This window comes from Narcine bancroftii, chromosome 2 (genome assembly GCF_036971445.1).
Source record: "Narcine bancroftii isolate sNarBan1 chromosome 2, sNarBan1.hap1, whole genome shotgun sequence".
Lineage (NCBI taxonomy): Eukaryota > Metazoa > Chordata > Chondrichthyes > Torpediniformes > Narcinidae > Narcine > Narcine bancroftii.
Window position 1 is genome coordinate 191818230 of NC_091470.1, and position 27685 is coordinate 191845914.

A 27685-nucleotide genomic window follows, 5' to 3' on the forward strand; every position below is an offset into this window, starting at 1 on the left:
AAGAAGGTGAAGGCCTTACCTGTTCGAGGAGGCCCGCCGCGGAGAGAGAAGCCCGCTCCCTAAGGTCAGTGGAAGTCCCGAGCTCGGGACTACAAAAATGGCTCGCGGAGCCAAGTAAAAGTGCGCAACCACGCATGAAAAAAAAAAAACACTGACGGGAGGGGGGACCAGCTGAGGAGTCGATCTCCACAGCTGAGGATGACAGCTGCAACATAACAACAGGAAGAGAACATAGAAAACAACGAGAACAAGAAAGAAGAGAGTAAAAAGAAAACAAGGAAACAACAGATGACCAACCCAGAGGAAGAAGAAGAACGTAGAGAAATGGAAGAAGAATCCACAATCATCTCCTTAGCTCAGAAGATAGATATAATGGAAAATTATAATAGAAGAAATAATATAAAGATAGTGGGCCTTAAGGAAGATGAAGAAGGCAAGAATATGAGAGAATTTATAAAAGATTGGATCCCCAGGGTCCTAGGAAGACCAGAATTACAGGAAGAAATGGAAATAGAAAGGGCACATAGAACATTAGCCTCGAAACCACAGCCACAACAAAAACCAAGATCCATTTTAGTAAAATTCTTAAGATATACAACAAGAGAAAATATATTGGATAAAGCAATGAAGAAAATAAGAGAAGACAAAAAGCCACTGGAATACAAAGGTCAAAAATTTTTTTCCCATCCAGACATAAGTTTTGAACTCCTGAAGAAGAGGAAGGAGTTCAATACAGCAAAAACGATCCTGTGGAAAAAAGGATATAAATTTATGCTAAAGTACCCAGCGGTACTTAAAATAGTTATTCCAGGGCAGCAAAACAGACTATTCTCGGATCGGAAGAAGCACGAAAATTTGCAGAACAACTGCAAAACAGGCAGAGAGATGAAGACGTGTAACGAGAGTAAAAATGACCACGAACTTTATGTATGTGTGTATATGGGTATGTGTGTGTGTATATATATATATATATATATATGTATGTGTGTACATGAGTGTATCCGTATTTAAAGGAAAATATATAGAGTATAGATAAGAATTAATAAGGGAATGAAAGGGAAGAGAGGAAGTAAGGAGGGAATTAAGAGAGTGACCTTTGTTACATATGAAAATTGAAATCTTTTCTGGGGGGGGGCTTGGTGGGGAGGAGTTACGGTCACTGCGAAATCAGTTGACGCTTGCGAGTGAATTCACAAATCCAAATGGAGAGGGCAGATGTGGTTGCCCGACAAGGGATAAAGGGCAACTCAGGAAGGGGAGGGGATAGTGGGGTTAAAGAAATTTTAGATAGGAGAATAAGGGAAATGTTTGATGTTTTAGAAATGTTGTCTTATATAAAGTGTTCAAAACAAGAAAGCAGAAATGGATAAGAAGGAAAGGTGATGATGAGGAAACGGAAAGGAAAGATAAACAAAGTATGAAATGGCTACGTTGAACTATATGACTTTAAATATTAACAGAATACATAACCAAATAAAAAGGAAGAAACTGTTAAATTTACTGAAAAAAGAAAAAATTGATATAGCATTCGTGCAAGAAACACATTTAACTGAAATGGAGCACAAGAAATTAAAGAGAGATTGGGTAGGACATGTAACAGCAGCGTCATATAATTCAAAAGCTAGAGGAGTAGCTATATTAATCAGTAAAAATGTACCAATTAAAATAGAAGAGGAAATAATAGATCCAGCAGGGAGATATGTAATGATAAAATATCAGATATATTTGGAGTTTTGGAATTTACTCAATGTATATTCACCTAACGAAGAAGATCAAAAATTTATGCAAGATATTTTTTTGAAGATAACAGACACGCAAGGGAACATACTAATAGGAGGGGATTTCAACCTTAATTTGGATTCAAACATGGATGAGACTGGGAAAAAAATTAACAGAAAGAACAAAGTAACCAAATTTATAATTAAATTGATGCAAGAAATGCAACTTTTGGAAATATGGAGGAAACAACACCCAAAGGAAAAGGAATATTCATATTATTCGGGTAGATATAAAACATACTCAAGAATAGACCTATTCCTGTTATCAGCTCGCATGCAAGACAGAGTTAGGAAAACAGAATATAAAGCTAGACTATTATCGGACCACTCACCCCTGTTACTGACAATAGAGTTAGAGGACATCCCACCAAGAATGTATAGATGGAGATTAAACTCCATGCTACTTAAAAGGCAGGATTTTAGAGAATTCATTGAACGACAAATTAAAATGTACTTTGAAATAAATACGGAATCAGTGAAAGATAAGTTTATACTATGGGACGCAATGAAAGCGTTCATCAGAGGGCAAATAATAAGTTATGTAACCAAGATGAAGAAGGACTACAATCAGGAAACAGAGCAGTTGGAAAGGGAAATAGAAAATATAGAAAAAGAATTAGCAATGAAGGAAGACACAACTAAAAGAAGAGAATTGGCAGATAAAAACATAAAATATGAAACACTACAAACATATAAGGTGGAGAAGAACATAATGAAGACAAAACAGAAATATTATGAACTAGGAGAAAAAACACACAAAATTCTAGCATGGCAGCTTAAGACAGAACAAACTAAGAGAATGGTATTGGCATCAAGGAAAAAAGACAAACAAATCACATAAAATCCAACGGAGATTAATGAAAACTTCAGAGAATTCTACGAACAATTATACCAAACTGAAAACGAAGGGAAAGAAGACAAAATAGATGAATTTTTAACTAAAATTGAACTACTGAAATTACAAACAGAGGAACAAAATAAATTAACAGAACCATTTGAAATAGTAGAAATACAAGAGATAATAAAAAAAACTACCTAATAATAAAACACCAGGAGAGGATGGATTCCCAATAGAATTCTATAAAACATTTAAAGATTTATTAATTCCTCCCCTCCTGGAAGTAATCAACCAGATTGATAAAACACAATGCTTACCAGATTCATGCAAAACAGCAATAATTACAGTAATACCAAAGACAGGGAAAGATCCACTCGCACCAGCATCATATAGACCAATATCTTTACTTAACACAGATTATAAGATAATGGCTAAACTATTAGCAAACAGATTAGCCGACTATGTACCTAAAATAGTAAATCTAGACCAAACTAGATTTATTAAAAAAAGACGAACGACAATATTTGTAAATTTATTAACTTAATTCATGCAGTAGAAGGGAGTAAAGCGCCAACAGTAGCAGTTGCTTTAGACGCAGAGAAGGCCTTTGACAGAGTAGAATGGAATTATTTATTCAAAGTATTACAAAAATTCAGTTTACCAGAGAAGTATATTAATTGGATTAAAGCATTATATAAGGGGCCATTGGCGAAAGTGACAGTAAATGGATATATATCAAAGCAATTTAACTTAAGCAGATCAACAAGGCAGGGATGCCCACTATCACCCTTATTGTTCGCGTTAGCTATAGAACCACTAGCAGAATTGATAAGAACAGTAAATAAAATAAAAGGGAATAAAATAAAAGACAAGGAATATAAAATCAGTTTATTTGCAGATGACGTTATAGTATACTTAACAGAAACAGAAATATCAATAAAAGAATTACATAAGAAATTGAAGGAATATGGAGAAGTGTCGGGTTACAAGATTAACGCAAATAAAAGTGAAGCAATGCCAATGAATAATGCGGATTTCTCAAAATTTAAGAAAGACACACCATTCAGATGGCAAATGCAAGCAATATGATACCTAGGTATCTTCTTTCTTTGGCTTGGCTTCGCGGACGAAGATTTATGGAGGGGGTAAAAAGTCCACGTCAGCTGCAGGCTCGTTTGTGGCTGACAAGTCCGATGCGGGACAGGCAGACATGATTGCAGCGGTTGCAAGGGAAAATTGGTTGGTTGGGGTTGGGTGTTGGGTTTTTCCTCCTTTTATTTGTATACCTAGGTATACAAATAAATAAAAACCTCGGCCATCTATATAAACTCAATTATTATGCACTAATGAAAAAATTACAGGACGATTTAGAGCATTGGAAAGACTTACCACTAACACTAATAGGAAGGATAAACTGTATTAAAATGAAAATTTTCCCAAGGATACAATACCTATTTCAGGCATTGCCAATACACTTGACAGAGAAATTCTTCAAGGAGTTAAAGAAAATAATAAGGAAATTTTTATGGAAAGGGGGGAAACCGAGGATAGCACTAGATAAATTAACAGAATGGTATAAACAAGGAGGCTTACAACTGCCAAACTTTAAAAATTATTATAGAGCCGCACAATTAAGATACCTATCAGATTTTTATCAAACAAGGGAAAAGCCAGATTGGACTAGATTAGAACTAGATAAAATAGGGGAGAAGAATCCTGAACATATATTATATAAATGGGATGAAAAATTGGTACAATGTAGGAATTCTCCAGTATTACATCATCTGCTCAATATTTGGAAGAAGATTTATGTAGAAAGGAATAAAACAAATTACCAATTATCAAAACTAATACTGACACAAAATCAGCTAATCCCTTTTACAATAGATAACCTTTCCTTTAGAGAATGGGAGAAAAAAGGGATCAAAATAATAGAAAATTGCTTTTCAGGAAATAAATTACTATCCTTTGAACAAATGAAAGATAAATATATATAACTCAAGATACAGTGTTGGCATACTACCAACTGAGATCCTACTTGAAGGACAAATTGGGAAGTAGTCTGAAGTTACCAGAGGGAAGTAATTTTGAATATGTGATTACAGATACAATGATAATCAAAAAATTTATAACAAATATGTATATTAAACTGCAAGAAAAGGAGAATGAGGAAACAAATGGTAAAACTAAACAAAAATGGGAACAAGATTTAAACATAAAGATAAAGAAGGAAACATGGGAGAAGTTATGCTCTGGAACTATGAGAAATACAATAAACACAAGGTTACGTATGATACAATATAACTGGATACACAGGCAATACATTACACCTCAAAAGTTAAATAAATGGGACCCAACAGTATCAGACAGATGTTTTCGTTGTAAAAAAGAAATGGGAACAACAATTCATGCAATCTGGACGTGTGAGAAAGTGAAAAAATTTTGGGAAGATCTAAACCAGATATTAAATAAAATCACAGAAAGCAGTATACCAAAAAACCCAGAGATCTTCCTCCTAAGTAGCATAAAAAACAAATAATTTGGACTTGATTTGAATGGTGCACAAAAAAGATTTGTTAGGATAGCCCTAGCCATAGCAAAAAAATGTATTATGTCAGCCTGGAAATTAGAAGATGGCTTGGCAGTGCAACAATGGTATATAGAAATGAATAAATGTATTCCATTAGAAAAAAATAACATATAATTTAAGAAATAATATTACAATATTTGAACAAATATGGGAGCCATACATGAAACACAATAGAGAAAACCTACCGGGGACATCTACCACCTAGAATGACAGAAGGAGAAGGAAATGAAAAGAATTGACTCAGTGGAATTTCTTGTTTATTTTTATTGAGTGACAACATTGTTTGACGGGTTTAATGTATCTTAGATTCTGTACTTTAAATGAATGGGAGGGGAGGTAGGGAGGGTGGGACGGGAAGTGGGGGGGGGGGGAGAAAACGACACTGTATATATTTGAAAAGAAAAATGTATGTATCTTGATCAATGTGGTTTATAGTGTGAAAAATAAAAAATAAAAACGCACAGGATTTGCAAGTTAAGTGGAGGCGCAGCCAGAAGGGCCTGTTGTAGGAAGAAAAACATCCTAAGATGGCTGGAAATTGGAAAGAGTGGAGTCACAGATGTTCTCCTCGACCTACCTCCCTCTCCTTGTACTGCGGCAGCAACTCCTGAACTGCGTCAGCAAAAAGATTCACGTATCGGCGCGTATTCTCACAGATTGAATCCACAAGCTCAGGGTCCTCCTCTGCAATGTCATCCAAGTCGATGTAGAGAGCCACTTGCTGACGGTGAGCAACTTGCACCTTATTATAAAAACACACAGTAAATGCTGGAAGAGCTCAGCCAGTCTCACAGTGTCCATTATACAGGAGGTAGGTACGTTACCAACGTTCCAGGCCCGAGCTTTAAAATCCTTACGTGGCTCTCATCTAAGCAGCGCAGGTATAAGCAAAAAGCAGGCAGGCGTCTGAATTAAAGGCTAGAGATTAATGGGGGTGGGGGGAGGATCCCAGACCAGCAGCCAAAAGGTGTTAATTGAACATAAGAGAGGTGAGAATTGATTTTGGCTCTGTGAAAGGAGACAGAGGGAAAAGGGGGAAAGAGCAAGCTGGGGAAAGGAGACAGAGGGAAGAAGATGGGGGAGGGGTTTAACAGCAACTAGAAAAGTCAATGTTAATACCATTGGTTGGAGGGTTTCCAGACAGTAGATGAGGTATTGTTCCTCCAGCTTGTGGGTGGTCTCAGTCTGGCAGAGCATGAGATCGTGGAGAGACATGTCAGCATAGAAGTGGGACAGAAACCCATTAGTGTCATGCAGTAATCAGGTGGCCATGGGAGTTGAAACAAAACCAGAACCCACAGTAAGTGCACCAGCGTAACATACAGGCAGGGTAGAAGAGCCTCGAACACAAGGTTCTTACCAATTGGTCAACATACTTGAAATGCTTCTTTCCAAATTCATCATTTGTATAGAACTCCTGCAGGAACCTGATGCACTTCTCTGTAAGAAATCACAGGTCACTTGATCCATCTCCAATGATTAGTTATCCTCCAAGGCAACATGACACTCCAAATAAAGTCCTGTCAATGAAACTCTTGGTTCAGCACTGCTTAGAGGACCTTTTTCACAAAGCAAGAAACATCACAACTGACAGAGCTGTTCAGGGTTTACACCAGCTGGTGAGGGGGATGGAAACCAGAGCATTGGGTCAGATGATGGAACAGTTGATGAAAGGTTGATGCAATGTGTAACAAGACTAGACGTTTTCACACCACAGGGGAGCGGTGAACCTACTTTATCCTGGTGAAATTCCTGTGAATTCAGGACCTCACACCTCAATCTAAATTCCTGGCAATTTAGCGGGGGTCCCATCCCCAACCAATGACACGGTACGCACTCACAGGAGTAAGAGTAAGTTCACCCCCTGTCCATCGGTTCTCCCTCCCCACCACTTCAGCATGCTGCAACAGCAGCGCAATGTGGGCTAAATGGCTGACTTTGTTTCCCATAATCCCTCATGCATGGAACCACTCTGGGATGTGCCGATGCAGGCCACTGTTGTCAGGAGACACGTATCTTTTAATTTTAATCGCCTTCATGCCGCAGTACACAATTGCTGATATCACGAGGCTTTCCCTGGTTGGCCATTTGCCTTTACACAATGAGGCAGGGCCGCAGACCCAATTAAAATCCCTGGACTGGCCTTTTCACGGCGCAGGTTCACAGGAGGATTCCTGGGAATCTTCATTTTACACTGCGGTGTGAAAAGGTCCACCGCAAGGAAAGGCGGGCAGTGGATTCAGCATGAATGCAGTGGGTTAAACTGGCTGAAATGTGTTTAATGCAAGAAGCATCCAGAATTAGGTAGTAAAGAAAGCTTTTGGTGCATCGTCCTTTATATATCAAAGTACTGAACACAGGAGTTAGGATGTTATCAAACATTACAGTACAGGCCCTTCACTCCACATTGTTGTGCCATCCTAAGAAACCTCAGAAAAACTAAACCTTCACTACCCTTTATTTTCTTTCATCCATGTGCCTAAGAATCTTTTAAGTGCCCCTATTATTCCAGCCTCCACCACCCCTAGCCATGCATTCCAGACACACACTACACTCTCAAAAAAACCCAACCCCTGACACCTCTCCTAAATATTCCTCCCCTTACTTTACACAGGTGAAGTAGCATCTGTGGGTCATTGACTGTTCAGGAATCTGATAGGGGATGGGAAGAAGCTGTTTCTGTATCGTTGGGAGTTCGTCTTCAGGCTCCTGTACCTCCTTCCTGAAGGTAGCAGCAATATCCAGGAGGAGCAGGAATAAGATTTTAAGTTTAAATTTTATTTACTGCAGATAAAGCCAGTTCTGGCCATTTAAACCAGAGCCTCCTAATTACACCAAATGAACCCAAAACCTTGTGCTGTGGCCTTCTCTACACCAGAGAGATTGGTGAGCACCTTCGCTCTGTCTGCATCAGTGACAAGGACCTCCCAGTGGCTATCTACTTCAATTCAGCATCCCACTCCCATGCTCACATCTGTCCGTGGCCTCATTCACTATCCCACCAAGACCACCTGTCAACTGGAAGAACACCACTTGACTTGAGGTGTGGGCACTCTCCAACCGAATGGCATTAACATCGACCTCCAGTTGCTGCTTACTCACTGCCCATTCTCCCTCCCTCGTCTTCTTGCCCCTAGCTACACCCATCGTTGGTTTGCCCTCCCTCACTCCCTTATCCACCCCATGGGACTGTGATCTTTGCTATATGAAGAACAGTTTGACCTGCTTAGTTTTTCCAACATTGTGTTTTTACTTCAAACAGTGTCTGTAGACTTTCATTTTATTTCTCCTACAACCGCATGCGTTTTTGATGATGGCAGAAAAACCGACGCACACAGTGAGAATGTACAAACTCCTCACAGGCAGCGCAAAATTCTAACCAGTCTGTAAGGAGTTTGTATGTTCTCCCAGCTGAAATAGTCTTGCATTGATGGAATGTGAATAGAATAAGATGGATAGAGTGGAGTCAGTGGGCTAAAGGACCCATTTCAGTGTCGTATCTGGTTATTTATCCAATGATACAGAACATTTACGAAATTGTCATCAATTTAGAAAAGATGAAAGATCAAGAAAAGCAGTGGAAAAATAAAACTGGCCACCATCAACGAGCAGTGGATGAGGTAAGTGAACAATGTAGATCTCTCTCCAGCAATGACTGGAGATATCAGACAGGTTCAGTACATCAGGACCAGCTAGACAACTGTAGGAAGGGGGAAGTTGATACTGTGACCAAGCTGAAATTTGGGAAATACAAAACTGCATGACAATTGGATAGGATCTCACTGGACCCCAACAAGACTCCTCATACCCCTTCTGCAGCTCTGTCAACTGAAAAGGCTGATGTAGCCTGAAATCCTGCCAATTACACTACCAGCACTCCACCCTGCCAATTACACTACCAGCACTCCACCCTGCCAATTACACTACCAGCACTCCACCCTGCCAATTACACTACCAGCACTCCACCCTGCCAATTACACTACCAGCACTCCACCCTGCCAATTACACTACCAGCACTCCACCCTGCCAATTACACTACCAGCACTCCACCCTGCCAATTACACTACCAGCACTCCACCCTGCCAATTACACTACCAGCACTCCACCCTGCCAATTACACTACCAGCACTCCACCCTGCCAATTACACTACCAGCACTCCACCCTGCCAATTACACTACCAGCACTCCACCCTGCCAATTACACTACCAGCACTCCACCCTGCCAATTACACTACCAGCACTCCACCCTGCCAATTACACTACCAGCACTCCACCCTGCCAATTACACTACCAGCACTCCACCCTGCCAATTACACTACCAGCACTCCACCCTGCCAATTACACTACCAGCACTCCACCCTGCCAATTACACTACCAGCACTCCACCCTGCCAATTACACTACCAGCACTCCACCCTGCCAATTACACTACCAGCACTCCACCCTGCCAATTACACTACCAGCACTCCACCCTGCCAATTACACTACCAGCACTCCACCCTGCCAATTACACTACCAGCACTCCACCCTGCCAATTACACTACCAGCACTCCACCCTGCCAATTACACTACCAGCACTCCACCCTGCCAATTACACTACCAGCACTCCACCCTGCCAATTACACTACCAGCACTCCACCCTGCCAATTACACTACCAGCACTCCACCCTGCCAATTACACTACCAGCACTCCACCCTGCCAATTACACTACCAGCACTCCACCCTGCCAATTACACTACCAGCACTCCACCCTGCCAATTACACTACCAGCACTCCACCCTGCCAATTACACTACCAGCACTCCACCCTGCCAATTACACTACCAGCACTCCACCCTGCCAATTACACTACCAGCACTCCACCCTGCCAATTACACTACCAGCACTCCACCCTGCCAATTACACTACCAGCACTCCACCCTGCCAATTACACTACCAGCACTCCACCCTGCCAATTACACTACCAGCACTCCACCCTGCCAATTACACTACCAGCACTCCACCCTGCCAATTACACTACCAGCACTCCACCCTGCCAATTACACTACCAGCACTCCACCCTGCCAATTACACTACCAGCACTCCACCCTGCCAATTACACTACCAGCACTCCACCCTGCCAATTACACTACCAGCACTCCACCCTGCCAATTACACTACCAGCACTCCACCCTGCCAATTACACTACCAGCACTCCACCCTGCCAATTACACTACCAGCACTCCACCCTGCCAATTACACTACCAGCACTCCACCCTGCCAATTACACTACCAGCACTCCACCCTGCCAATTACACTACCAGCACTCCACCCTGCCAATTACACTACCAGCACTCCACCCTGCCAATTACACTACCAGCACTCCACCCTGCCAATTACACTACCAGCACTCCACCCTGCCAATTACACTACCAGCACTCCACCCTGCCAATTACACTACCAGCACTCCACCCTGCCAATTACACTACCAGCACTCCACCCTGCCAATTACACTACCAGCACTCCACCCTGCCAATTACACTACCAGCACTCCACCCTGCCAATTACACTACCAGCACTCCACCCTGCCAATTACACTACCAGCACTCCACCCTGCCAATTACACTACCAGCACTCCACCCTGCCAATTACACTACCAGCACTCCACCCTGCCAATTACACTACCAGCACTCCACCCTGCCAATTACACTACCAGCACTCCACCCTGCCAATTACACTACCAGCACCCCACCCTGCCAATTAAATTACCAGCACCCCACCCTGCCAATTACACTACCAGCACCCCACCCTGCCAATTACACTACCAGCACCCCACCCTGCCAATTACACTACCAGCACCCCACCCTGCCAATTACACTACCAGCACCCCACCCTGCCAATTACACTACCAGCACCCCACCCTGCCAATTACACTACCAGCACTCCACCCTGCCAATTACACTACCAGCACTCCACCCTGCCAATTACACTACCAGCACTCCACCCTGCCAATTACACTACCAGCACTCCACCCTGCCAATTACACTACCAGCACTCCACCCTGCCAATTACACTACCAGCACTCCACCCTGCCAATTACACTACCAGCACTCCACCCTGCCAATTACACTACCAGCACTCCACCCTGCCAATTACACTACCAGCACTCCACCCTGCCAATTACACTACCAGCACTCCACCCTGCCAATTACACTACCAGCACTCCACCCTGCCAATTACACTACCAGCACTCCACCCTGCCAATTACACTACCAGCACTCCACCCTGCCAATTACACTACCAGCACCCCACCCTGCCAATTACACTACCAGCACCCCACCCTGCCAATTACACTACCAGCACCCCACCCTGCCAATTACACTACCAGCACCCCACCCTGCCAATTACACTACCAGCACCCCACCCTGCCAATTACACTACCAGCACCCCACCCTGCCAATTACACTACCAGCACCCCACCCTGCCAATTACACTACCAGCACCCCACCTGCCAATTACACTACCAGCACCCCACCCTGCCAATTACACTACCAGCACCCCACCCTGCCAATTACACTACCAGCACCCCACCCTGCCAATTACACTACCAGCACCCCACCCTGCCAATTACACTACCAGCACCCCACCCTGCCAATTACACTACCAGCACCCCACCCTGCCAATTACACTACCAGCACCCCACCCTGCCAATTACACTACCAGCACCCCACCCTGCCAATTACACTACCAGCACCCCACCCTGCCAATTACACTACCAGCACCCCACCCTGCCAATTACACTACCAGCACCCCACCCTGCCAATTACACTACCAGCACCCCACCCTGCCAATTACACTACCAGCACCCCACCCTGCCAATTACACTACCAGCACCCCACCCTGCCAATTACACTACCAGCACCCCACCCTGCCAATTACACTACCAGCACCCCACCCTGCCAATTACACTACCAGCACCCCACCCTGCCAATTACACTACCAGCACCCCACCCTGCCAATTACACTACCAGCACCCCACCCTGCCAATTACACTACCAGCACCCCACCCTGCCAATTACACTACCAGCACCCCACCCTGCCAATTACACTACCAGCACCCCACCCTGCCAATTACACTACCAGCACCCCACCCTGCCAATTACACTACCAGCACCCCACCCTGCCAATTACACTACCAGCACCCCACCCTGCCAATTACACTACCAGCACCCCACCCTGCCAATTACACTACCAGCACCCCACCCTGCCAATTACACTACCAGCACCCCACCCTGCCAATTACACTACCAGCACCCCACCCTGCCAATTACACTACCAGCACCCCACCCTGCCAATTACACTACCAGCACTCCACCCTGCCAATTACACTACCAGCACTCCACCCTGCCAATTACACTACCAGCACTCCACCCTGCCAATTACACTACCAGCACTCCACCCTGCCAATTACACTACCAGCACTCCACCCTGCCAATTACACTACCAGCACTCCACCCTGCCAATTACACTACCAGCACTCCACCCTGCCAATTACACTACCAGCACTCCACCCTGCCAATTACACTACCAGCACTCCACCCTGCCAATTACACTACCAGCACTCCACCCTGCCAATTACACTACCAGCACTCCACCCTGCCAATTACACTACCAGCACTCCACCCTGCCAATTACACTACCAGCACTCCACCCTGCCAATTACACTACCAGCACTCCACCCTGCCAATTACACTACCAGCACTCCACCCTGCCAATTACACTACCAGCACTCCACCCTGCCAATTACACTACCAGCACTCCACCCTGCCAATTACACTACCAGCACCCCACCCTGCCAATTACACTACCAGCACCCCACCCTGCCAATTACACTACCAGCACCCCACCCTGCCAATTACACTACCAGCACCCCACCCTGCCAATTACACTACCAGCACCCCACCCTGCCAATTACACTACCAGCACCCCACCCTGCCAATTACACTACCAGCACCCCACCCTGCCAATTACACTACCAGCACCCCACCCTGCCAATTACACTACCAGCACCCCACCCTGCCAATTACACTACCAGCACCCCACCCTGCCAATTACACTACCAGCACCCCACCTGCCAATTACACTACCAGCACCCCACCCTGCCAATCACACCCAGCACCCCACCTGCCAATCACACCCATCACCCCACCTGCCAATCACACCCAGCACCCCACCTGCCAATCACACCCAGCACCCCACCTGCCAATCACACCCATCACCCCACCTGCCAATCACACCCATCACCCCACCTGCCAATCACACCCATCACCCCACCTGCCAATCACACCCATCACCCCACCTGCCAATCACACCCATCACCCCACCTGCCAATCACACCCATCACCCCACCTGCCAATCACACCCATCACCCCACCTGCCAATCACACCCATTACCCTACCTGCCAATCACACCCATCACCCCACCTGCCAATCACACCCATCACCCCACCTGCAACCCACCGTGCCAATCACACCCATCCAGTAGCCCAACCGGTTACATCATCACACAGACTAGGCTCTCTGTCCCAACTCACTCTGACACAACCAGCACACCCACCCTCTTCCCCAAACCAGCACCTTACAAGTACCAGGGACATCTGACAAACCCCCCCCCCCACCCGCTCTCCTATCACTTATCTCCCCTCTCCCCCCCAACACAACTCCCACCCACCCCCCATTCTCTCCGCGCCAAATCCCACATCACCCCCACCTCTCTTGCCCAGTAACCCCCTACACCTACTTCCTATATCCCCAGTAACCCGTACACCCCCTGATAACCTACTCCCCCTCCTGTAACTCCCCCAAATCCCTACATCACCAATGACCAATGTAACCCCCCTATCCCCCCCACAAGTACCCCTTACCACCTGGTAACCCCTACCTCCTACACCACAAAACCCAGTAACCCCTATACTCCACAGTATCTCCTACCACTCCCCCCCACGTAACACCTACCTTCTACACCCCCCGGAACCCCCTAATCCCTACATCACCAATGTAACCCCCTATTCCCCCCCCCAAGTATCCCTTACCACCTTGTAACCCCTACCTCCTACACCACCACCCAGTAACCCCTATACTCCAGAGTATCCCCTACCAACCCCCAGCAAACTCCCACTCCTCCCCGTAACCCCTACCTTCCACACACCACCCCCCGTAACACATACCTTCTACACCCCCCCCCGTAATCCCTACCTCCTACACACCACCCCCCCCGTAACCCCTAGCCCCCCAGTAACCCCCTAACTCCCCCGTAACCCGTACCTTCCCCCTACATCCCCTAGTTACCCCTACGCCCTACACCCCCTACCCCTCTCCCCGGCGCCCCACCCCCATGGTTATCCGGCTCACCGGTTCCCCAGGGGCCCATCTCCCACCTTTTTCCCCGGGTAGGCAGCCCCTCGGCGCCCCCCCCCCGATAATCCCTTATCCCCTATCCCGGTCCCCCCCACCTCTCTCGCTCTGGTAGTCCCTCGGCGCCATGGCGGTCACTTCGCTCCGAAACTGGCGCCAACCCGCAGCCCACGTGACCGAGCGGTCGGGCCGCACCACCCGCTCCGGATTTGGGGGGGTCCTGGGCCGGGGGCAACGTTGACAAGAGCAAAAACAATACACATCACCTCATAGCAGACTGCCCAGAACAAGTATATTAATTATTGTACAGAAAGAAAACATCCATCTGAAAACTCCATGGGGGAAGAGGCGGGAAATTAGCACATTAAATAAAGCCCCCCAAAGGAGCAGAATGGATCCGACAGCCAGTGGCGCGAAACAACGCGGGATTCCTATTGGCTGCAGCGGTACCCTCAACTTTCACCCTGACGTCATGGCGTGGTTCAGCCAATAGAGACAGAGAACCGACCCAAACAACGCACCAGCTGGAAGAGCTAAATCAGTCAGCGCGGAGGGTGCCCCCCCCCCCACCCCGGGGTGTCCCTTTCCCCAGTTCCCCCCACCCAAAAGTGTCTCTCACCACAGCCCGAATGAGTTGAGCCGGGAGGGGGGGTTCGGGGTGAGTTAAGCCCGGGGGAGTCGGGGTGACTTTACCAGGGCCTCTGACCCGCCCCCTAGCACCCGTTGCTGTGGTGAAGCGCGTTAATGGGCAGAGCTCTCCTCCAATCAGCTTTGCGACGGCCGTGAGAGCGAGGCCGGGCCTGGCGGCGGCGGCGTACCCCCATCCCTGCCATGATGAGCCAAATTTTCATCGTGTCGGCCCTCGGCGACCACCTCATCTACAAGGACCGTATCCTCCGGCCAGGCCCGGAAGGGTGGCCTTTGGGGGCTCCCCAACCCTGGGTCTGTGGAAGGGTTCCCCCGAGTCTGGGGTCATTCCCTGGGACCGGAGGCTCCTTCGGGACTGGGAAGATACCCTGGGATTGGGGGTCCTTAGAGCCTGGGGGCCGTACCCTGGGTCTGGGGGAAGGTTCCCCTGGGTCTGGGGGTTAGGGTTTCCCCTTGGTGTCAGGTATCTCTTGGTCGGGAGGTGACTCCGAGTCAGGGAAAGGGGATTGTACTGGGTCAGGGTGCACACTGTCCAGCTAAGGGTCAAATCGTGTTGAGGATGAGGGAGTGGGATCATCCCCAGGGCCAGTGGGTAAGAGGTGGTCTGGATTGTGTGCTAGTTTTGGGAGGCTTGTGTATTCCATCATGCAGCGAGGTGGGAGAGAGATGGAGAGTGTGACGGAGAAATATGGGAGAGGGAGAGAGAGTGTGAGAGATTGTGTGGACTAAAGAGAGTTTGTGAGAGAAATGTGTGTGTGTGTAAAGTGCTAACGACAATAGTTTCCCAACAAGTTTCCCAGTCAGTATATGACTTTCACGATCATTTTCCCCTGACACTGAAGCTTTCAGTCCGTGGTGAGGAGCAGAAGGATGTGATTGATGTTTTCTACCAGAAGGTGACGGCTCTACCCAAAGATCAGGCCCCTGTTGTCATGGTAAGAATTTGTAATTTCCTGATAAAGAACCATCTTCTGATGGGAGTACTGACATGGTTTCTCATCCTCTAATTCCATCCCTTAAATCTCCCAGGAATTTTTGTCCATCCTAAGGTTGGGAATGGATTATTAATCATTGGTTTTAGAATGGCTGGTTCATACTGACAGTTCCACAACTCCACAATCATCTCTTTTTCTCCATGTTGAGACTTAGGTTGTTGATCTCGCACCATTGTACGAGCCTCCCGACCTCTGTAAGCTTGCCGATGAGGCCATCTGATGCCCAGCTTGATTCTGTTTGAATGGAACTAAGTGGATTAAACATCCTGGTGGTGCTCATCCAGAATCACGAGAGTGTCTCCACAGGACTCGAGTTTGATTGAATACTAATTTTAGCCTCAGAGGTCCTTGGAGCCCACATGAACATCCTGTCCATCACTGCGCAGGTAGATGGGGAGGTCAAAGTTCATCGGTCCAGTATTGAGTTTAGAAGTTGGGAGGTCACCCACAACATAAATCCCCCCCTCCCCCCGAGCCAACTGAGTCAGTCTGAATCCTATTGGTCTTTCAGCACACGTAGATGTTGGTGAGGGAATGCTGCAGACTGGCACATACCAGGCTGCAGGAGTATGCTGATGGACGCACTAGGTGTGTAGGCTTTCCTTCACATCCCAAGATTCCACTGGTGGGTTAAACTGGCCCCTTAATTATCCCTTAGTTTACCATCAATGCCAAGTAAAGGGAGGACTCTAGATTATGATCCTTCCCCACAGCGCAGCCAACATGAGGGCACTAAGGGATAGGACCAGTCTAGAGTCCTCCCATTACCGGACACTGATGGGCTGAGACCAAGGGGGTGGATAGGATTTGAGTCAAACATGGTCAGGTGGGACTGGTGTGGGGGGCGACATTTTAGTCGGCATAGGCAAGATGGCCGAAGAGCCTGTTTCCATGCTGTCTGACTGCAGGACTTGGACTCTGCATCTGCACAGTGCATTGTGGCCAGGGTGTGTTTCACCGGCGCCTCCCAAACTTGTCACCATCTCACAAGGAAGGACATGGTCGGGGAATCTGAGAGAAACAGCATCAATGGTTGTTGCTGGGTCAGAATCTGGGTGTTCACCCATTCCTGCACAATGAACGTGTCTTCCCAGACAGAGTGGTACCAGAAAGGACTTCCACTTCTCTTAGGGCAACAAATCCTGATCTTCCCAGGAACCACAGCTTCAAAATCGATGTTGGAAAGTGTACAGCCATGAACTTGGTTTTAAAAATAAAATGAGCAGACTACAGTACAACTCTGATTATCCAAAATTGGATTCTCCAAAATCCTAATTTATGCAAAAAATTTTAAAATTCAGGATTATTGAGAATATCCAAAACAAATCAGAAATCCTCATTTATAAAAAATTTTTTTTTGGAGCTGAACTGACCAGGGATGTCAGGCTGACTGTGGCAGTGCAGACCTCAGACTCCTGATAGGAGCAGGGTCTTGGTGGGAAAGTGTCAGTGATCGGCAGTGGCCAGCATTTTATTGGTGAGAATTAAACATTATTTGAATGCTTTAAAAAGCCTTTTGTTGTTTGCTGTATAAACACTATAACAAGTAATTTGCTGTTGCTACTGGGCTGTTTTTAAAAAAATGAACTCTTCTGAAAAAAAACGTTTATGGAACGTAGGCCAGGTCCTGACCATTTCGGATAATTAGAGTTGTACTGTTTTTTTAAATGGGGGAAAAAATTGAAACACCCAGATGCAAAGAGACCTGGGAGTCGTGCAGGTAAACGTCTGTAGGTAAATGTGCAGGTTAAGTTGGTGGAGAAGGCAAATGCTGGTGTTCATTTCAAGAGGAATAGAATATAAGAGCAGGGATGTGATATTGAAGCTTTACAAGGCACTGGTGAGACCTCACTTGGAGTATGTGAGTGATTTTGGGCTCCTCATTAAAGATGTGCTGACATTGGCGAGGGTTCAGAGAAGGTTCACAAGGATGATTCCAGGAATGAAAGGGTTAAATGAGGAACTTTTTCAGCTCTTGGCCTGTACTCGTTGGAATTTAGGAGAATGAGGGGGAATCTCATTGAAACATTCTGAATGTTGAAAGCCATGGACAGAGTAGATGAAGAAAGGTTGTTTCCCCACAGTGGGAGCGTCCACTATAAGAGGGCACAACTTCAGGATTGAAGGGTGTTCGCTTAGAACAGAGACGCGGAGGAATTTCTTCAGCCATGGGTGTGTGAATCTGTTGAATTTGTTGCCACAGGCGGTTGTGGAGGCCAGGTCACTGGATGTATTTAAGGCAGATATTGATAAGTTCTTGAGTAGCCAGGGCATCAAAGGTTATGGGGAGAAGTCAGGGCAGTGGGGCTGAGTGGGAAAATGGATCTGCACATGATTAAATGGCAGGGCAGACTAGATGGGCTGAATGGCCTATTTCTGCTGTCTTGTGGATATGGAGGTGAAAGAGCAGAGTTATTAATGAGATTTGGGCTGTGATAATCCTCTCCCTTTCTCTAGCATCACCAGGGGCTCCAGTACATTCACCTGCGGCACAGCACACTCTACTTTGTGGCAACCACTCGCTCGAATCCCTCTCCATTCACCATCATCCAGTTCCTCAGCAGGTAACCTGTTCCAATAGGATAGGAGGGCTTGGTTGATGGATGGGAGGGATGGGGAAGGAGCTCGTGGAGTGAGGGGGAATGTGATGGGTTTAAGGTTCAGCCCTTGGCTGAGGGGAGTGGTGTGGTGGGGAGGGGATGGGGTAGGTGGGGAGGGGATGGGGTAGGTGTGGAGGGAAGGGGTGAGAGAGGAGAGGGAAGGGGAATGGAAAGAAGGTGAGGATGGGGGAAATGGGGTAGGAAGGGGATGAATGAAGCAGGGGAGGGAGCTGAGAGGAGGAGGCGGGTCGGGAGCGGACAATAACCCTGAGAGGACGTCGGGGAGGGGACAAAGAGTGGGGGAGTAAAGCAAAGCTGGCAGGGAGGGGACGAAGAGCAGGGGTGAGGGGCTGCAACTGGAGGCCAGAGGGGAGGGGATTCAAGTGGATGGATGGGGGGTGGAGGGGACTGTAACCAGCAAGGACAATGGTAATCAGGACTGTCTTGGTGGAGCGGTGCCAAATACTGAGTGAGCCCTGTGATACAGGTTGGTCAGCCTGATCAAGGATCACTGTGGGACACTGAGCGAGAAAACCGTGCGCCTCAACTTCGCTCTCATCTACGAACTTCTCGATGAGATTCTGGTGAGTGCTCACAGGGCAGGGACGGAGGTGGCACGTTGTCTCGTTCCCCCAACACCCCTCCCCCTCCCCGTCTGATGCACCATCAATAACTCCAAAGGACTGAAGTTGACAGAACTGATGGGCTTTTATTAGGTTTAGAACAAAAGCACATCCATGCTGCTCAACTGTTCTGCACTGGGCAGGGGGATGTGGAACATTCTAGAGCCTGTGGGAGGAGCCACAAGCACAGTTGGCCAATGGGCGGCAAACAAAAATAAACACAGTAGTTCACCACACCGTCCCCTCCCTCTCCTCAACTGCCTCAAATTTCACTACTACGTAACCCTCCATTTTCCTCAAGTGTCATGTACCTGTCTAATGGACTCTATTGTCTAATGGTCCCCATTCTCTGCCTGTTACCGGAACTGTGGGACCGAGTCTCCGTTCTCTCTGAGCGATATCAGAGGCCGTGGGACCCGGTCTCTTTGCAAAGACCCTGTTGCCCCAGCCTCCACCACCCTAACTGGCAGCGCATTCCCTGCACCCACCCCTCTCTAAAGAAAATTCCACCACCACCACCCCCCCCCAAATACCTTAAAATGACACCCCCTTGTGTTGGCCATTTTAGCCCTGGGGAGAACGCCTCTGGCCATCCACACGATCAATGCCTCTCATCATTCTTGTACCCCTCATCCTCCTTCGCTCCAAGGAGAAAAGGCCAAGTTCACTCAACCTCTCCTCATGAGGCACTCTCTAATCCAGGCAGCATCCTTGTAAATCTCTGCACCCTCTCTATAGCACCCACACCCTTCCTGTAGGAAGATGATCAGAACAGAGCACAGTATTCCAAGTGGGGTCTGACCAAAGTCTTATATCGCTGTATCATTACCTCACGGCTCTTGAACTAGATCCCATGGTTAATGATGGCCAACACACCGTCCACCTTCTGAGCAACACCATTAACTTGTGCAGTAGCTCAGAGTGGACACGGACCCCAAGATCTCTCAGTTCATCCACACTGTTCAGAGTCCTCCCATTAACATTCTATTCTGCCTTCAGACCTGAGCAACTGAATGAGGCCAACACTTCATACGACTCCATTAACTTGATCCAGAGCCTCTGTGTCTGGCCAGCCACTCTTGCCCCCCTTTGCCCTTCACTTTGCCTTTGAGCACTCACTCTCCCACTTGCCTGACATCCTTTTAACTCAGAGCAGCCTCTCCCAATTAACCTCTGCAAGATTTGACCATGTAAATTGGCCCTGCCCCAATCCAGGGCTTTAACTAAGGTTCCTCTGTCCTGAAATTTTCCGAGACTAACGGAATTAGGCACATTGAGTATTCAGCACAAGAACTTCAACGTTCGGTCCCCATGGCCACTGGCCTCAAGGCTACATTAAGGATATTTTGTTGCCCAGGATTTTGGCTATATCCAGAGCACGTCGATGGATGTGCTGAAGAATTTTATCCAGACTCAGCCCTACGTCTCCAAACCCTTCAGCTTCTTTGAGCTCAGTAACATTGGCCTGGTGAGTACCACCCCCTTCCTCTGCATCACTCTTACATACAGCTTGGGGAGGGAGGTGAGTGGGGGTTTTGGAGGGCTGGGAGGAAGATGTGGTGGGGTCAGGGAGTTTTGGGGGACCAGAACAATGGGGGGGGGGGGGGGGGGGCTGGATCCATGGGAGTGGGGAGAGTCAGAAGTTTGGGGGCTAGAGCAACAGGGTCCACGCTGGAGAGGTGGTGTGCCCTGAAGCGGTAAGGTCTGTGGGTGGGGGAGCGCGGAGAGGCAGGGTCCACTGGGGTGGTTGGAGCAACGGTGTTCACGGTGGAGGGGTGGGCTGGAGATGGGGTCTGGGGGTGGTTGTAGTGATGTGGTTTGCTGGGGGTGGGGGTGAAGAGAAGGGATCCACGGTAGGGGTGGGAGGAGACGGAGCAATGGGGTCCGAGTGACACTGTGACTCTGGGTTTTTACCTCCTGACCCTTGCCTTGCAGTTTGGAGCGGAGACGCAGCAGAGTAAAGTAGCCCCCAGCTCTGCGGCCAGCAGACCTGTGCTGAGTGAACAGGTGATAGGGGTCAGGGGGGAGCAGAGGTCTCTTTCTCACCATGAGTTGTGTCCCAGACCCCATTCTCTCTGCCCGTTACTGGAACCGTTCGATCTGGTCTCCGTACTCTCTGCACATTACCAAAACCACGGGACCCAGTCTCCATTCTCTCTGCCTATTACTGGAGGCCGTGGGACCTGGTCTCTGTTCTCTCTGCCCGTTACCAGAACTACGGGACCAGACCCCATTCTCTGCCCTTTAATGGAACCGTGGGACCTAGTCTCCGTTCTCTCTGAGCGTTATCAGAGGCCATGGGACCCAGTCTCCTTTCTCTCTGCTTGTTACCAGAACTATAGGACCCAGTCCCCATTCTCTCTGCCCATTACCGGAACCATAGGTCTCAGTCCCCGTTCTCTCTGAGTGTTACCAGAGGCCGAGGGACCTATTGCTCTCAAGTCCTGGTCCCTGCTCTCTCTTCTCAGGGATTGAAAACAGAAATCTTTGTCGACGTGATTGAGCGGCTGACGGTGGTGATCGGAGCCAATGTGAGTCTTGTCCCGTCTTCCTGAGGATGTCTGTTGTTTGTTCCTCCCCCCCCCCACCGGCCCTGACACTACAGCCCACCTCATCTCCCCCCCCAAATGCTACCTTGCCTCTCTACCCACCTCATCCTTCCTCTGCCCCTCTTCCACCCCCCAGGCCCCCCTATGCTGCTCGACTCCTCCCTCTGCCATCTTTGGGCCCCCACTATCCTCTGCCTAACCCCTTCTGCCCTCTCTACCTCCCTGGCCACACTTCTTTCCCCACAACTCCTCCCTTCCTGCCCTTTCCCCATGACAACCCTCTAAACCTCTCACTGCCACCCTCTCTACCCTCTGTGCCCACCCCCTCTACCTCCCTTGCCAGCCCCTTTGTCCCATTTCTGCCCATCTCTCCTCCTCATGTCACCAACTCAGCTCACTTCTCCGTCCCCTCTTCACCCTCATGACTGAACAATGGGCCATGGTGGATGGGGATGGGGATGAAAGCCAATCAAGGTCTGGCTCACCCTCCTGTCCCTGTATTGCAGGGTGGTCTCCTGAGAGCAGACGTCCAGGGTGTGGTGCGCCTGAAGTGTTTTCTCCCCAGCAGCGCCGGTGAGAGCAGCATCCTGCAGCCTGACCCAGCAGGAGGGAGATGGGAGGGACCCAGCGGGTATGCAAAGGACCCCTGTGGGGGGGGAGGGGGGAAGGAGGAGGATCTGGCGGGGGGGAGGGAGGAAGCGACAGGAAGTCCCTGTGGAAAAACCTCACCCCTCCCAAGCCGCACCTGCTCCTTCCATGGCCCACAATCCCTTCCATCTGCTCCTCCCTCATCTCATACAGAGCTCTTCCTCCTCCCCTCGTCCCGACCAATGTCCCCCCCACTCCTCCCACTTCCCCCATCCTGCCCTGTCCTCTACTCCTGGCCCACTCAATATCCTCAGCGGTTTGGGGATCAGGTGAGGGAGGGACCCCATGGAGCTGTCCCTCCTCCCCGATGTCCCCACACTCCCTTTCCACACCCCTCCCCCCTACCATGCTCTCGTCTCCCAAGGAGCTCTCCCCACTCCTTCCGTTCCATCTGATGTTCTCCCACTCCTTCCTGGTGACCCCTCCCCTGACCCGACTCTATCGCCTGTCCTGCTCCTGTCCTTCCTCTCATCCGTAGCTCTCCAACCCCCCTCCCCTTCCCTGCTTCACACCTGACAGACCCTCCTCTGTTGGATGTTTCAGAAATCCGAATTGGGTTGAACGAGGAGTTCAGCATCGGAAAAGCGGAGATCCGAGGTGAGAGTCAGTGCTGATCCCAGCTTTGGCACGGTGCGTGGCGGTTTGGGCAGGGGGTTCGGCACGGCGTGTGGCGGTTTGGGGATTAGCATCTTGCCCTTGCTCATCCCCTTGGATGGTTTCAGGATATGGCCCTTCGGTGAAGGTCGATGAGTGCAGCTTTCATCAGTCAGTAAAGCTGGAAGAGTTTGAGACCAACCGCATCCTGAGAGTGGTCCCGCAACAGGGAGAGGTAAAGGGTATGATGTCTGCTTCCTGCCCTTGCTCTTCACCCCTCCCAGGCACATTGAACCCGCGCAATAGCGTGTGAGAGAGGAGTCTGCCATCCAGCCCACCAAACCCACTCCCAATTCAACAGGGTCACAGCCGATCACTTAATTCCCTGATTCTTTAAATCTCTCTGTCTCTTAAACACTTTCAGTGAGGTAACCTCCACTGCTTCCCTGGGCAGAGAATTCCACAGATTCACCACTCCCTGGAAAAAGTAGTCCTCCTCTTTGTCCTAAATCTGCTCCCCTGAATCTAGTTGTAGCCTCAGTTACCAGAGGAAACAACCTCTCTGCTTCTATCTTATCTATTCCTTTCATCATTTTGAATGTTTTCATAAGATCCCCTCTCATCCTGCTAAAATCCCAGTGAGTACAGTCCCAGACGACTCAAATCTCCCCTTAGGCCAACCCCCTCATCTCTGGAAACAACCTGGTGAACCCCCTCTGCACCGCCAGTACATCCTTCAAGTAAGAGAGACCAGAACTGCTCACAGTACTCCAGATGCATCACTGCACCGCCAGTACATCCTTAAGTAAGAGAGACCAGAACTGCTCACAGTACTCCAGATGCATCCTCAACAGTACCTTGTACAAATGCAGAACCTCTCTGTTCCTAATTTCAATCCCTCCAGCAATGAAGGCCACATTTCCCTTGCCTTAGACAGTCTGCTGCACCTGCAAACCAATGCACAAGCACTCGCAACTCCCTCTGCACATCAGTATGCCGCAGTTTTTCACCATTTTAAATAATAGGCTGATTTACTATTTCCTTCCAAAGAAGTTGAGTTCACATTTACCATCTGAAATCCCCCAATTCCCTTCGATCCACTGCACTCGTTTCATCATGAACTCCAGTGATTTGTCATGCCGCCCCTCCTGGATGCCACTGGGTCTGCCTGATGGAACCATTTCCATCCAGCTATCCACTACTTCTTCTGATTTATAACGTCAAGCATTTTCCCTGCCACACATTAAGGCCCAGAGTTGTTTTTTTTTAAATTTTTTATTTTTCACACCATAAATCACAATAGCCATGATATACACTTTTTCTTTTCCACACATTTACAGTGATTTTTTTCTCCCCCCCTCCCCCTCCCTCCTCCCAAACCACCCCCCCACCCCCCCTCTCATCCATTTTAGGTATACAATCTAGGTTGCATTAAGCCAGTCAGACAATGTGTCATTCACAAAATTACACCAGAAATTCTACTGAGTCCATTCTTTTCTTTCCTTCTCCTTCCATCAACTTAGGTAATGTTTGTCCCCGGTAGGTTTTTCGCTATTGTATTTATGTAAGGCTCCTATACTTGTTCGAATATTTCAATATTATTCTTAACCAATATGTTATTTTTTTCTAATGGAATACATTTATTCATTTAAATTTGGTAGTTTCTTCCTTTTAATTTGGTTATGTATTCCATTAATATTTAAAGACATATAGTTCAGCGTAGCCCTTTTATATTTTGTTTATCTTCTCTTTCCGTTTTTTCCATCATTACCTTTCCTCCTTTTCCATTTCTGTTTTCTTATTTTCAACTCTTTATAAGACAACATTCCTACAACATCCAACATTTTCCTTATTCTCCTATTTCTATCTTATTTATCCCCAATCTCCCCTTCACCTCCTGAGTTGTCCTTTATCCCTTGTCGGACAACCACATCTCCCCTCTCCATTTGGATTTGCGAATCCACTCGCAAGCGTCAACTGATTTTGCAGTGACCGCTATTTCCCCCACCCCGCCTCCCCCAGAAAAGATTTCACTTTTCATATGTCACAAAGGTCACTCTTTTTAATTCCCTCCTTATTCCTCGTCTATTCCATTACCTTCCCTTATTAATTTCGTTATACTATCTATATTTTCCTCTAAGTACAGATACATTCATGTATGCTCATTGTCTCTATTCACTCTTATACCTTCTTTACCCGCATACATATCAATCGTGATCATTTTTACTCTCATTACCGTCTCTTCATCCCTCAGTCTATTTTTTTCCTTTACCCACATACATATCAATCGTGATCATTTTAACTCTCATACCCGTCTTCCTCCCTCAGTCTATTTTTTGTAATTGTTCTGCAAATTTTCGTGCTTCTTCTGGATCCGAGAATAGTCTGTTTTGTTGTCCTGGAATAAATATTTTCAATACGCTGGATGCTTTAGTATAAATTTATACCCTTTCTTCCATAAAATCGCCTTTGCTGTAATTGAACTCTTTTCTCTTTCGTTAGGAGTTCAAAAACTTATATCTGGATAAATGAAGATTTTTTGCCCTTTATACTCCAGTGGTTTGTTGCCCTCTCTTACTTTTTCCATTGTCTTCTCCAGTACCTTTTCTCTTGTAGTATATCTTAGGAATTTTACTACAATAGATCTTGGTTTTTGTTTGTGGGTTGTGGGTTTAGAGGCCAGTACTCTATGTGCCCTTTCTATTTCCAATTCTTGCTGTAGTTCTGGACATCCTAGGGTCTAGGGATCCACTCTTTTATAAACTCCCTCATATTCTTGCCTTCTTCATCTTCCTTAAGGCCCACTATTCTTTATGTTATTTCTTCTGTTATGGTTTCCATTGTATCTATTTTTTGAGCTAGTAGTTCTTGTGTCTCTTTAGTTTTTTTATTAGATTTCTCCAATTTCTTTTTTAAGTCTTCTACCTCCATTTCTGCTGCTACTGCCGCCCTCTTCCATCTTGTCCATTTTTTTTCCCATTTATGTTAAGGTCATCTCCATTTGGTATTTATTTCTTCCTTCTTGTTGTTTATTCTTTTTCTTAATCCTTAAATTCCTATGTTTGCATTCTTTAAATGACTCAATGTATCCTTTAATAAGAGCAAGTATATCCTTTACCTTGCCTTTCTTTTCTTCTTCTATTTCACCATACTCTTCCTCTTCTTCTTCCTCTGGGTTGACCATCTGTTGTTTCTTTTTGCCCTTTCCCTCCTCTTCTTTCTTGTTTCTATTGTCTTCTGTGGTCTCTTCTTGCTGCAGGTGTTCTGCAGCTGTCGTTGCCGGCTGTGGAGATCGACTCCCCAGCTGGTCCCCCCCTCCCGTCGGTGTGTTTTTTTTCATTCGCATCGCGCACGCGCGAAGTAGCGGGCGCCATGCGCGGTGCGCACTTTTTACTCGGCTCTGCGAGCCATTTTTGTAGTCATTATTTACCGACCTGAGGGAGCGGGGGTTTCTCTCTCCGCAGCGGCCTCTTCGGACAGGTAAGGCCTTCACATTTTTCCTCCTTTGTCTTCTCTTCCTCTCTTCTTACCGTTGCTTTCGATTTTTCTTTTTTTGTCGCCATCTTCTTTCCACTCACTTTTCTGTAACTTTTATTTCTGTGCCTTTTGTGTTTTCTCTTGTTTTTCCCAGACTTTTCTGGAGAGGGCTGGGAGTTCACCGTCCGGCCACTACTCCATCACGTGACTCCCCCAAGGCCCAGAGTTGACTGCCTTTTGTTCACCACCTTTTTTTAAAACAGTTTTTTACGACATTTGCTGTCTTCTAATCTGCCTGGAACTGCCCAGAGTCCAGAGAATTTTGATAAAACATCACAAAACACCTTGACCATAACTCTCCATTTTCTCAGTTCCACTTACCTGTCGTATAACGGTCTCGTAAAGACCCATTGACCCTGCCTCCACCACCGTTACTGACAGCACATTCCCTGTATCCACCCTCTCTGTAATAAAGAATCATCTCTCCCCGCCCCCCCCCCCCCCCCCCCCCCCGTACGTACTCCCATGTACTTTAATACTATGTCCCTTCACTTGGCCATTTCAGCCCCAGGGAAAAAGCCCGTGGCCATCCACACAATCAAGATGACGAGAGGCATTGTACACTTCTACCAGGTTACCCCTCATTCTCCGTTGGTCAAGGAGAAGAGGGACAGGAGGTCCCTGTGGAAGTTCACTCAACCTCCTCCTCCTCAAATCTCTTCTGCACACTCTCTAAAGTATCCACATCCTTCCATTAGTGAGGTAACCAGGACCTGGGGACTTGTTTATCATTAGAACCAACGTTTTTCCCAGCACCTCTTCAGTACTGCTGTTCGTGCAGAGGTTCTCGACTCATTGCTTCCTGACATCACTCCGGCATGTCTTCTACATGTTCAGGGCCTCGGCTGTTTTCTACATTGCCCAAAATTAATTCTCTTTCTCATCTCTGAGGA

The 27685-nt window shown here is 47.5% G+C and overlaps 2 protein-coding genes across 2 annotated transcripts in view; one reads left to right on the forward strand and one right to left on the reverse strand.

The window, feature by feature from the left end:
• mcm7 (minichromosome maintenance complex component 7) overlaps nucleotides 1-15303 on the reverse strand; it is a 36155-nt gene extending 20852 nt beyond the window's left edge. The window contains exons 1-4 of the mRNA XM_069919757.1: nucleotides 15218-15303; nucleotides 14697-14818; nucleotides 6567-6646; nucleotides 5784-5948 (exon numbers count right to left, since the gene is read on the reverse strand). Coding sequence (XP_069775858.1) covers nucleotides 5784-5948; nucleotides 6567-6646; nucleotides 14697-14727 — 276 coding nt within the window. The 5' untranslated portion in view covers nucleotides 14728-14818; nucleotides 15218-15303. The remainder of the gene's footprint in view (nucleotides 1-5783; nucleotides 5949-6566; nucleotides 6647-14696; nucleotides 14819-15217) is intronic.
• The window catches only part of ap4m1 (adaptor related protein complex 4 subunit mu 1), a 21264-nt gene continuing 8742 nt past the window's right edge, over nucleotides 15164-27685 (forward strand). The window contains 10 exon segments of the mRNA XM_069919758.1: nucleotides 15164-15487; nucleotides 16096-16181; nucleotides 18699-18805; nucleotides 19329-19425; nucleotides 20822-20932; nucleotides 21400-21471; nucleotides 21933-21995; nucleotides 22520-22586; nucleotides 23205-23258; nucleotides 23384-23534. Of these exon segments, the coding sequence (XP_069775859.1) occupies nucleotides 15430-15487; nucleotides 16096-16181; nucleotides 18699-18805; nucleotides 19329-19425; nucleotides 20822-20932; nucleotides 21400-21471; nucleotides 21933-21995; nucleotides 22520-22586; nucleotides 23205-23258; nucleotides 23384-23534 (866 nt within the window). The 5' untranslated portion in view covers nucleotides 15164-15429.